This window comes from Lithobates pipiens, unplaced genomic scaffold, assembly GCF_037356315.1.
Source record: "Lithobates pipiens isolate NorthernLeopardFrog02 unplaced genomic scaffold, aLitPip1_a1.2 Scaffold_18, whole genome shotgun sequence".
Taxonomy (NCBI): Eukaryota; Metazoa; Chordata; class Amphibia; order Anura; family Ranidae; genus Lithobates; species Lithobates pipiens.
The window spans coordinates 618,503,746-618,516,891 of NW_027507758.1; the positions used below are offsets into that span (position 1 = coordinate 618,503,746).

At 47.6% G+C, this 13,146-nt stretch overlaps 1 protein-coding gene across 1 annotated transcript in view; it reads right to left on the reverse strand.

Annotated features, from left to right (window-relative positions):
• The window catches only part of LOC143986845 (uncharacterized), a 237,704-nt gene that overhangs the window by 64,427 nt on the left and 160,131 nt on the right, over positions 1 to 13,146 (reverse strand). The window contains exon 10 of the mRNA XM_077485254.1: positions 1,149 to 1,246. Within this exon, the coding sequence (XP_077341380.1) occupies positions 1,149 to 1,246 (98 nt within the window). The remainder of the gene's footprint in view (positions 1 to 1,148; positions 1,247 to 13,146) is intronic.

A 13,146-nucleotide genomic window follows, 5' to 3' on the forward strand; every position in this document is an offset into this window, starting at 1 on the left:
TGCCTGCTCAAGGTCCCTTCTGCCCAGGAGGTTAGATAAATGTGACCTGACAGTCTCCATAATCCCTGACTTAGACCTAGTCAGAGAGCCTGTACTGTCCACCAGGTCAACAATGGACTTAACTGCTAGCAATTCTGATAGCTGTTGGGTGAGTGATATTTCCCATAATCTCTTTACAGAACCAAGAAGGCATGCCTGTCATATTGATCCCTACTGAGCAAAAGCTTAACCTCAGAGATGATTTCCAGGTCTCTGTTATTTGAGACTTCTCTCTTCACACAATCAGTCCTCCTGCTCTATCCTCTGCAACAAATTGGGTAGGAGCTTTAGAGGAGGAAAGGCATAGATCAGGGAGTGCCTTCCCTTATGGAGTCACCAGCACATTGAACAATCAGTCCAGGGATCTCTTGTGCTGGGGCACACAACTGATAACCTTCTGATTGAGTCTGGATGCAAGGAGAACAACAACAACTGATGTGCCCCAGCATTGACAAATCTGGTGAAAAACATACGGATGGTAAGACCATTCCCTTGATCCAGACATTGACAACAAGAAAGAGGATCTTTGTCTCAGAGTACCTGGCATACTTCATCCTGACTCAGTCATGGCTACAAAAGGTGAATGTGCACAGACAGGGAGTGACCCCCAAAATGAAACTCCTCGACCCCCACCAGTTGCACACCCACAGAAAAACAGTGGCCACATGGGCTGTGTTCAGGAATAAGGATCGCCCCTTCAAGATCAAGGAAACATTGCTCCCACTAGGAAGACTCTAGTAGAGCAAGCACTGCTGCAACAACCTACCCGCAGCTGCTAGTAACATAGAAAATTGATGGCAGAAAAAGACAGGAGTAGCCCATCGAGTCGGCCCATTTTTATTTATTTTTTTCCCGTTAACTTTATTGTCTGAATATAGATCTAGGTTTGTCCCAAGCATGTTTGAAGCCATTTACTGTTGGCTGTCTCAGTTTATTCCCAAGCATCAACTACCCTTTCAGTAAAATAATAGTAAAAGTGTACAATAAATTCATTAGTCAATATCTACAGATACAGCTGTGTCCTTCAATATTCGTGTAGAGTCCACACATCGTCTCCATGTGTCAGAGTGTTCAATCACTTTATGTTACAGACCCCCAACTCCACCTACCTGATGATGGTGGGGGATGGTGTGACCTTCCTGTGTGGAATCCCGGGAATACAGAGGACGGGGACATCTCTCTGGTGGGTTCCCATTACTGGATCCATCTGTAGAAAACACACACACTGACTGAATACATTGTTTCTATGTGACTTTAACCACTTCCCGTAAAATCATGTACGTGCATGTAATTTTGCTCAACTCCGGTACTGTTTTTATAGAGCCAATGGTTGGCTTTCTTGTAATAACAAACGATGCGGAAAAGCAGCAATTCGGCTGTTATTACAAGCAGTGGGAAGGGACATTCCCTCTCCAATTCCTCCACCTTCTGATGCCCTGCCTGGGTCTCTCGTCCCTACCGGGAGGCCCGAGCCACCACGTCCCTACGTGCCGGCTGGCCAGAGTGCCGAACAAAGCCGGAACTGGCTTTGATCGGGTGTCCGATGTGGTAACCCAGAAGCGATCTCATGACGTCACTTTTGGTTTACTGGGCTGCCAATGGTGCCCAATCTTGGCATTTTGAATACTGTCAAGTGCAGAGGAGGAATTTGGGGCCCTTTAGACCTCAGATCCCTCCATAAAGAGTACAGTGACTGCCTATTACTGTCCTAAGGGATGTTTGCATTCCTTGTGACAGCAATAAAAATGATCAGCATTTCTTTTTTTTTTTAAAGGAACATTGTAAAAATAAATACGATTTTTTTTTTTTTTTTTAAGTGTCCTATCCTCTGTGCTCACGCATCATAGCAAATGCATACCTAAGTTGGGCCCACAAATGTAAACAGTGTTCAAACCACACATATGATGCATCACCATGATCGTTGGAGAGGGAGCAATAATTCTAGCATATTCTGTAACTCTAAACAGGTAACTATTAAAAAATTTTAAAGCGTCCCCTATGGAGATTTTTAAGTACTGTAGTTTGTCGCCATTCTACGAGTGTGCGCAATTTTAAAGCGTGAAATGTTAGGTATCTATTTACTCGGCATAACATCATCTTTCACATTATACAAAAAAATGGGATTTTTATATACAGCTTACCTGTAGAATCCTTTTCTTGAGAGTACATCACGGGACACAGGAGCTTCATTACATAGTGGGTTATATAGGCACCTCTGGTGATTGGACACTGGTTGACCCTAATTAAGGAGAATTCCTCCCCTATATAACCCCTCCCATCCGGGAGGCACCTCAGTTTTGTAGCAAAGCAATAAGAACCACGTAAAACCCAAGAGGGGCGGGAGCCCTGTGTCCCGTGATGTACTCTCAAGAAAAGGATTCTACAGGTAAGCTGTATATAAAAATGCCATTTTCTTGATCATACATCACGGGACACAGGAGCTTCATTACATAGTGGGATGTCCCAAAGCAATGCTCAGGTTGAGGGGAGGGAGACACAGATCATAAGCATAGACCGCCAGGGACCTGAGGACCTAAACTGCAGCCTGCAGTACACTGTGCCCGAAGGCGATATCCTCTTGCCCTCTGACATCCACCTGATAGAATCTGGGGAATGTGTGGATTGATGACCAAGTCGCAGCCTTACAGATCTGAGCCAGGGAGGCCTGGTGATGCACTGCCCAAGAAGCACTGACAGCCCTAGTAGAGTGCGCTTTCACCTGAAAAGGAGGAATCTTCCCCTTTAAGCTATAGGCCTGAGAAATAACCTGTCTGATCCATCTCGAGAGAGTGGACTTTGACGCTGCCTGACCCCTTCTAGGGCCTTCTGGCAGAATAAATAAGCAGTCAGTTTTTCTTATCTGAGCAGTTGCTTGAAGATAAAGACTGATTGCTCTAACCACATCTAAAGTGTGTAAGGAGTGTGTTCCTCTATGGACTGAGGATTTGAAAAAAAAGGATGGTAGGATTACATCTTGATTCAGATGAAAACCTGAAACCACCTTAGGTAGAAAGGACCTGTTGGGACGCATAACCACCCGGTCCTTATGGATAATTAAATAGGGCTCTTTACAAGAAAGAGCTGCCAATTCTGATACCCTTCTAGCCGTGGATATGGCTACTAGGAAGACTAGCTTCTTTGTCAAGAGGACTAACGAAGCAAGATGCAAAGGTTCAAATGGTTGGGCTACTAAGGCCGAGAGAACCAAATTCAGATCCCATGGGCATACCGGAGGTCTGACTGGCGGTCTCATCCACATAGCCCCCTGGATAAAGGCCCGTACCAGGGAATGTGATGCAAGCGGTCTTTGAAAAAAGACCGACAGGGCCGAAATCTGCACCTTGATGGTGCTTATGGCCAAATTCAATTCAAGGCCTGATTGGAGAAAGGCCAAGATTCTGTTAATGACATACCTTCTGGGATGCCATCTCCTGGGTTCACACCAGGAAACATATGCCCTCCAGATCTTGTAATAGATACGCCTGGAGGCCGGCTTTCTGGCATTGACCAGAGTGGAAAGGACTGGCCCCGAAAGACCACAGTCTTTTAAAATGTGGGTCTCAGCAGCCAGACCGTCAAATTCAAACTGCGTAAAGCAGGATGGTAAATTGGGCCCTGCGAGAGCAGATCTGGCCGGAGGGGGAGGGTCCATGGCCTGCCCACTGCTAGCTTCATGATTTCTGCGAACCATGGTCGCCTGGGCCAAGCCGGGGCCACTAGAAGGACCGACTTCGCCTCCCTCTTGACCCTTCCCAGGAACCGTGACAGTAGCGGGTTCGGGGGGAAGGCATAGATCAGATTGTACTGATTCCAGGGAACCGTCAGAGCATCTGACCCCTGAGCAAGTGCATCTCTTGTCCTTGACACAAAGTTGTCCAGTTTCCTGTTGAATCTGGACGCAAAAAGATCCACGTCTGGAGTGCCCCATTTGTAACATATGTCTCGAAACACATCGGGGTGCAGAGCCCATTCTCCTGGGCACAACTGCTGGCGGCTGAGATAATCCGCCTGCCAATTCTCCACTCCTGGGATGAAGACTGCAGAGAGGCACGGAACATGCTCTTCTGCCCAGACAAGTATGCGATTCACCTCGTTTTGGGCCACCAGACTTCTGGTACCGCCCTGGTGATTGATATAAGCCACTGCGGTGGCATTGTCGGACTGAATCCGAACCGGGAAGCCTCGCAGTCTGTGAGACCACTCTCTGAGTGCCATGTAAACTGCCCGAATCTCTAGGATATTTATGGGCAACAGACTTTCGGTCGCAGACCATTTTCCCTGCGAGCATGTTCCCTCTAAAACGGCTCCCCAGCCTGTCAGGCTGGCATCCATTGTGACAATCTTCCATGAGAGGGGAAGGAAGGTTTTGCCTTTTAGCAAATTTCTGGTTTGTAACCACCAAACAAGACTCTTGCGTGCCCGGGGGGATAAACGCATAGGAAGATCCAGGAATTGGGGCTTCCTGTTCCAAATCGCAAGGATGCATCTTTGCAGGGGCCTTAAGTGGAACTGGGCAAATGGGACGGCCTCGAATGAGGCGACCATCTTTCCCAATAGTCTCATACATAGGCGAATAGAGGGAGATCTTCTGCCCAGAACTAGGCGCACCAGATCTCCAATGGCCAAGGCCTTTGGCCCTGGAAGGAACACCCTGCCCTGAGCGGTGTCGATAATGAGACCCAGGTAATCCAACCTGGTGGTCGGTTGCAGAGATGACTTTTCTAGGTTTATAATCCAACCTAGGCGGCCCAGATGTTCTAGCGTTTTGGTGACGCTGCGACTTAGGCTCGTTATAGTTCTCTCTACGAGAAGCAAGTCGTCTAGGTAAGCCATGACGGCTATGCCCTGAACTCTTAAAGTTGCTAAGAGAGGGTCTAGAATCTTCGTGAAGACTCGGGGGGCCGTGGCTAGGCCAAATGGCAGGGCCACAAATTGAAAGTGGCGTTGCTCTACCGCGAACCTTAGGAACTTCTGGTGCGCGGGAAATATTGGCACATGGAGATATGCATCTCTGATATCTATTGATGCCATGAATTCTCCTCCCTGCAGGGAGGAAACCACAGTGCGTATAGACTGCATCCGGAAGGTCTGGATGTGTAGAAACCGGTTCAAGTCTCTCAGATCCAAGATAGGTCTGACACTTCCGTTTGGTTTTGGGACGGTGAAGCGATTCGAATAAAAACCTGAACCCTGATCTTTCGGGCTCACCTCTACTATCACTCCTTGGGATAGTAACAGATCTAAGGCCAGGAGTAGCGATTTCCGCTCTATCGGATCCTTGGGGATCCTTGACCTTAGAAAACGAGAGGGTGGAATCTTCTGAAATTCTAGCCTGTAGCCCAGAGATACCGAAGAGATCACCCATTTGTCCTGAATCTCCTCCCGCCAGGCGCCTGCAAACCGCAGGAGCCTTCCCCCCACTCGGCCGAGCAGGGGCGCCCCTTCACAAGGAGGTCTTGGAGGTTTGCTTGGCAGGCTTCCGCCCCCAAGTCTTTTTCTGTCCCTGGGCTCGGCCCTGAGGCTTTCTAGCAGCGGAGGGCTGGGAAGGCAGTCGCCACTGTTTAGAGCTTGACGCTTCGGGAGAAAGAGTACGCCTGAATGAGGGACGCTTACTCTTCTTGACTGGAAGGAGTGTAGATTTACCTCCTGAGATATTTTGGATGAATTTATCTAGTTCTTCTCCAAACAAACGTTCTCCTTTAAACGGGAACCCAGCCAAATGCTTTTTGCATGACATCTCAGCGGCCCAATTTTTTAGCCATAGAGCCCTACGCATGTGTACCAACATAAGGGACAAACGGGATGCTTGTTGGACAGAATCCAAAATCGCATCAATTATGAAACATAAGATGTGAGGCATCTCTGCATATTTCACTACTTCCTCGCTAGGGAGGAGTTCAAACATTTGTTTGACCTGTTCCTTAAGGAACTGACACAACCCCACGGCTGCGACTGTAGGTTGCACCACAGCGCCGGCCATGGAAAAGGAGGCTTTTAACAAGGTTTCCAGCCTTTTGTCAGCTGGATCCTTAAATACCTGCGCATTATCCAAAGGACAAGTTAGGTTTTTATTCACACAAGAGATAGCCGCATCAACAGATGGGGCCCCCCATTTCTTGGTGAAACTTTCCTCCACGGGATAATTCATAGAAAACCTCTTGGGAGGAGTAAACAGTTTATCGGGATGTCCCCAGTCCTCATACATCAAGTCACCCATTAAAGGATGAATTGGGAAGGAACAAGCAGTCTGTGGGGCTTTCCTGACTCCCAGGGAAGAGACAGAGGATGTAGCGACTTCAGCAGGCGGCATTCTGAACGTGGTACGCACCAATTCAGTGTAATACTGCACCTGCTTTCTGAGTGCCTGGGAGGAGGGGACTAGCTCCTCATCCTCTGACTGATCCGACTGCTCATGATCCCTTTCTAAAGATAGGGATCTCTCCTCATTTTCAGAGCAACTGTCTGAGAGAGGGATTTCAGCAGAGGGAGGGGATCTACCCCTTTTTCTGCTATCTTTTAGGGAAGCAGAAATAAAATTCATTATCCTCCCTTCAAAACTCTCCAATGAAGCCCTAAGGGAGTCCTCAGTGACATAGACCGGGGCTGCGACATTAGGAGAGGCTGCAAAGCCTGAAAGGGGCACTGACTCGTCTTGAGATGCAGGCTCCACTCTTGCAGAGGGGGATGGTAATCTGCATGCACCTTTGGAACCCCTGGACCTAGGCGGTGACTTGCCAGTGCTTTTGTTACCTGCCCCTGAAACCCTCTTACGAGGAGACATAGTACTGAGCTACAAAGCAGAGTTACTAATGTAAAATGCAATCACTTGTTTGTGCTTAAAGTCTCACAATAAATCAATATTAGCTTAACTGCACAATATGATGCCGAGTAGGTGTCTTAGGGTTTGCCTGGATCCAATCCCACGGATGCTTACAGCCCACAGCTCCTGTGCCTCACCTTACAGTCCCCTGACGCTCTGGGCTTTTAAATCGGCCGTTTTGGCGCCTGCATTACAGCATAGAGCACCTGATTGTGCACAGCTGGCAACCACACCCCCCCCCCCTTTCCCCATTAGGCCGGGAGCGCGCCCGGCGCGCGTGCACGCGCCCGCGCGCGTGCACGAGGACCGCGGGATCCGGGGGGGGGGGGGAGAACCCAAAAGGAGTGACCTGGGACCCCCTGATCTGCGGGACCCCTCTTTACCTTTATTGTGGCAGGGACTGCAAGGAGACGTGAGAGCTGGAGAACCAGGCATTTCACTGAGCGTGTTAGTATTGAAAGGCATGTAAGTATGCATCAGGCTGCTCTTACTCCATCTAGTGGTGGAAACCAGGTAAGACATACAACTACTCACAATGAAGAAATCCATTCATATATTAAATATATAGGATGACTTCCCATACCTGTTCCCCGCCGCAGGAATTGCTGTGTTCAGACCAATTCCAGCCTTCACCCATCACGGCGGGTATTGTTAGCCAACCTTCAGGCGTATCTGGGGTTCTTACGAAAAGATCCTCCTACCTGGGCCTTGTAAAAAAACTCTGCCAGAAACTTACGGGCGCCCTGAGTCAACAGTACCCCAAGTCTGGTTGTCCCAGAGTCCAGTCTTCCAATGGAGAGGACTTACAGGCAAAACCTCGTGTCTTCGGCAGACGAGGCCCGGGTACCATACCATCTTGGGAGTCAAATATCGGCCCGAGGTATGGATCCGGTTTGTTGTAGCCCTTCGGCCCTCGCCGGGACCCGCATAGAGCTAAGTTTTACGTGACCATCGACCAGACACTGGCGAAAAAACTGAGGTGCCTCCCGGATGGGAGGGGTTATATAGGGGAGGAATTCTCCTTAATTAGGGTCAACCAGTGTCCAATCACCAGAGGTGCCTATATAACCCACTATGTAATGAAGCTCCTGTGTCCCGTGATGTATGATCAAGAAATTGGGCTAACTTTACTGTTTTTTTTTTTTTAATTCATTGAAGTGTATTTTTTTTTTTACAATAAAATTGCATTTAAAAGACCGCTGCGCAAATACAGTGTGACATAAATTTTGCAACCACCATTTTAGTCTCTAGGACAGGGGTCTCAAACTGACGGCCCTCCAGCTGTTGCGAAACTACAAGCCCCATCATGCATCTGTCTGTGGGAGTCATGCTTGTAACTGTCAGTCTTGCAATGCCTCATGGGACTTGTAGTTACGCAACAGCTGGAGGACTGCCAGTTTGATATAATGTTGGGGGGTTCTAATTAATTTTCTAGTAAAAAAAATACTTGATTTTAAACTTGTAACCAACTAGAAATGCACCGAAATTTCGGCTGAAAATTGTGTTATCGGCATTCGGCCGATAAGAGAAAAACGCACCTGATTTTACAGTGAATTTGCAGTGATTTTGCCATGATTTTACTTTGCTTATGGTGTGTTTTTTTCTTGGGGCATACGGCTCAAAAATCACATCAAAAGCATAACACGGGTACATTAATATTGCATTATTGCTGTGTTTTCAATGCATCTGAGCTGGGAGGTGTGTTTTTTCTTTTAACTAACCAAAAATGCACCAACGGGCCAGTGCGCAGACATACATAGAATTTAAAAAAGGGATACATTTTTCTTGAGCTTTTCTTGCGCTAAAGGTGTCAATAATGGCCGACAATAAAATTCATATTCATTTCAATTGATGATATTAATTAAAAAGTCTAATATAATTATTAGAGGTCGACCGATATGGGTTTTTCTCTGGCCGATGCCGATATTTAAAAATCGCCACGGCCGATGGCCGATATATGATGCCGATTTTTTTGGGCCGATATGTTACGCCGATTATTTATTTATTTTTTCCCCTCCATCTCATAAAATCTAACAGTTAGACACCTTTCCCACTGGGGCGTTTTTCAGGCTCTTTAACCACTTCAGGACCGCCGTATTGCCAATGTACGTCAACACAATGGCACAGGCAGGCATAATCACGTAAATGTACGTGAATGCCTTCTAGCGGGTGGGGGGTCCGATCGGACCCCCTCCCGCTAGATACGGCGGTCCCTTTCGGTGCCGGAGCGATCGGCGATGAGGGGATGGCCGTTGGTTTCCGCCCATCCCCTCTCGATCGCTCCTGGCCAGTGACGAACTTCCTCCCCTGTGAAAATGTAAACACAGGAGGAGGAAGTGATGTCACACTCCTCGTGGCGGTCTTTTTGAACCGGACAGCGAGGAGTGAAGACGCAAGTAAGTGCACCAACAGTCCACTGACACATAGGTACACACAGGCACACATTTCACCCCAGTCACCCCCCGATCACCCCCCCGATCGGCCCCCTGCCCCCCCCCAGTCACAGTGTCACTAATGCAGTGTTCATTTATTTATTGATCACTACATTTAGTGTCAGTTGTGACTGTAAAAAGTGTCAGGGCAGCTAGTGTTAGGCCCCTTTAGGTCCAGGGTAGCCCCCTACCCCCCCCTAATAAAGGTTTAACCCCTTGATTGCCCTCCCAGTTAACCCTTTCACCCTCTTTTACCAGTGTCACTAAGCGATCGTTTTTCTGATCGCTGCAATAGTGTCACTGGTCCCGCTAGGAAGCTAGTTTTTTTTTAGGTTCAACGCCAGGTTTTTATACCGTTAGGTACCCCGATATATAACCTAATAAAGGTTTTAACCCTTTGATTGCCCCTAGAGTTAACCCTTTCACCAGCGATCGCTGCATAAGTGTCACTGGTGACGCTGGTTAGCCAGTTAGTTATTTAGGTTCCCCGTCAGCTTTTTATAAAGCTTCAGGTACCCCCATATAAATACCCAATAAAGGTTTTAACCCCTGATTGCCCTTAGTTAACCCTTTCACCAGTGATCACCGTATAAGTGTTACGGGTGACGCTGGTTTGGTAGTTCGCTTTTTATAGCATCAGGGCACCCGCCATTTATTACCTAATAAAGGTTTAACCCCCTGATCACCCGGCGGGTGATATAAATTTGGTTTTAGGGTCAGAAAGGGTCTGCGTCGCCCCAGGCAGTGCTAGGTTAGTGCCAGCACCGCAAACACCCACTCGCAAAGCATACACCTCCCTTAGTGGTATAGTATCCGAACAGATCAATATCTGATCTGATCAGATCTATACTAGCGTGCCCAGCAATTTAGGGTTCTAAAAAAAACGCATTGTTAGCAGGATCAGCCCAGATACCTGCTAGCACCTGCGTTTTGCCCCTCTGCCCAGCCCAGCCCAGCCCAGCCCACCCAAGTGCAGTATCGATCGATCACTGTCACTTACAAAACACAACACACATAACTGCAGCGTTCGCAGAGTCAGGCCTGATCCCTGCGATCGCTAACAGTTTTTTTTGGTAGCGTTTTATACAGTCGCTGACAGGCTAGGTGCTTTTTTACCTGTGAGTCTCACTACTGTACCCCTAAATTTAGAGCCCAAAATGGCAAAGCGAAGGTACACTAGTGAAGAGGCCTACACGTTTCTGAGCATGACAGATAGTGAAGAGGAAGACACTGATCTGTCAGAATCAGGCTCAGAATACGAACCTGTAGAGGACAGCGCCTCCATGTCAGATAGCTCTGACGACGAAGAAGAGGTCCCTGCTATTGTCAGGCGTACCCGACCCCGATCTTCTGATGTTGTTGAGGTGCAGGAACCGGAAGTCCCTCGTATGGAGTATAGAGCCAGTACTAGCGCCGCTCATCCTTTTGGTGAACTGGCAAGCACCAGCGGCCTAGTACACCCTGGGCGTACATCCAGCACTGCAGTATCACGTGGTGACGTGGCGAGTCCCATAAGTGCAGTTCAAGCTGGCGAGGTGGCAAGCACAAGTAGTGTCCCGCTGCCACCAAGAAGAAGAAGACAAAGACAGGCCCGTCGTACCCATAGTGCCCTTCCTGCAGAATTCGCCTATCCCAATTGGGTGCCCACCACTTCTGCAGAACCCGTACTTCCCCCATTCACTGCCCAACCCGGTATTCAGGTGGATACAGATGATTTTACGCCACTCGATTTTTATTCTCTGTATCTCACGGAAGATCTCTATAGATCTATTGTGGACCAAACCAATTTATATGCTGGTCAACGCATCGCCGCTAATCCCCAGTTGCCGTCTCTTGCCAGAGATTGGAAACCAGTTACGGTTTCCGAATTTAAGACGTTTTTGGGCCTTTCCCTCAACATGGGCACACACAAATTTATGCGGATGCGGGCTTATTGGTCCACGCATCCGGCTGACCACATGCCCCTGTTCTCTAACTCCATGCCCAGGGCACGATACGAGCAGATCTTGCGGTTCTTGCACTTCAGTGACAATGAACTTTGTCGTCCACGTGAAGACCCTGAATACGATCGGCTCTACAAAATTCGGCCCCTCATAAACCACTTCAACCAACGTTTTGCAGACTTGTTTATTCCCCAAAAAGTTGTCTGCGTTGATGAGTCCCTGGTTAAGTTTACTGGTCGCTTGTCATTCAAACAGTACATTCCCAACAAGCGTACCAGGTACGGGGTCAAGCTCTATAAGTGCTGTGACAGGGCCACAGGCTATGCATGGAGCTTTATGGTTTATGAGGGTAAAGATAGTTACGTAGAGCCGGAGAACTGCCCTGATTACATAGGAAGCGCTGGCAAGATAGTGTGGAAATTGGTGTCACCCTTATTCGGAAAGGGGTACCACTTGTACGTGGACAACTATTACACCAGCGTGCCACTGTTTAGTCATTTATTTGATAATCAGATTGGAGCATGTGGCACCGTGCGACCTAATCGCCGGGGCTTTCCCCAGCGGCTTGTAGATTCCCGTCTTAGGCTGGGGGAGAGAGCCTGCTATCGGTGTAATAATTTGCTCGCTATGAAGTGGAGGCATAATAAGAATGTTTTCGTTCTTACCTCCCTTCACGCAGACACGACGGTCCAAATTTCTACGGCGACTGGTATTGTGGAGAAACCCCTCTGTGTCCACGAATATAACAAAAATATGGGAGGGGTGGACCTCAATGACCAGATGTTAGCGCCGTATCTAACTTCCCGTAAGACCAGACGCTGGTACAAAAAAGTGTCTGCTTACTTATTTCAATTGGCTTTGCTGAATGCTTTTGTGCTATACAAAGCTTCAGGCGGAACATTAACCTTTCTTTTCTTCCAAAGAGAGGTTGTCACAGAGCTTCTGTTTCCAGACGGTTCTGTACCTCACCATTCCCAACCAAATGCAGTAAGCCGGCTGTATGAGAGGCATTATTCTTATGTCCTCCCCAGTACCCCTACCCAACGAGCCCCCCAAAAAAGATGTCGTGTCTGTAGCAAGCGCGGATATAGGCGTGACACCCGTTCTTATTGTCCACGCTGTCCTGGCCAGCCTGGTCTTTGTCAGGGTGAGTGTTTTGAACGCTACCATGAACGAGTGAAGTATTAGCGTAGGGTACAGCATTTCACAGGCTAGGCACACTAACACAGGGTCTCCCAAGATGCCATCGCATTTTGAGAGACCCGAACCGTTACAGTTACAGTTTACAGTTCAAAAAAAAGTGTATAAAAAAAAAAAAAAAAAAAAAAGTAAAATAAAAAAACCAAAAAAAATATAAAATATAAAAACCAAAAATAGTTGTCGTTTTATTGTTCTCTCTCTCTCTCTCTCTCTCTTCTCTCAAATTTTTTATACTTTACTGTTTACTGTGTTATTGTTAACCATTTTTCATGTTTTCAGGTACGCCATTCAGCTGCAGCGTGGATTTATTTATCTTGACAGCAACAGCGTTTGCTCCCACGATACATAAAGCCGCGACTCCAGTGCTGTAGGAGGTGATTTCACCACCACAGTTAAAAAAGAGCATATATGCCGAAGCATGGGGGCATAAGGGGTGGAGGAGCGATTTTGCTCCTAATGCCGCGTACATACGTTCAAAATTCCGACGGAGGGCTTGCCCGTGGAAAAGTTTGAACGTATGTACGCAGCATAACTTTTTTGCGGGAGGATGCCCCCATGCTTCGGCATATATATATATATTTTAGGCACAGGTTGTGTTAAAAAATGTTTTATTTTTTACTGTTTTTTTTGGCAATTGCTTTGCAGGTATGGTATGGTAAGGTTTTACTGGGATGTTACTTTGTTTTAACGTTAACCATAATTTGCTTAGCAG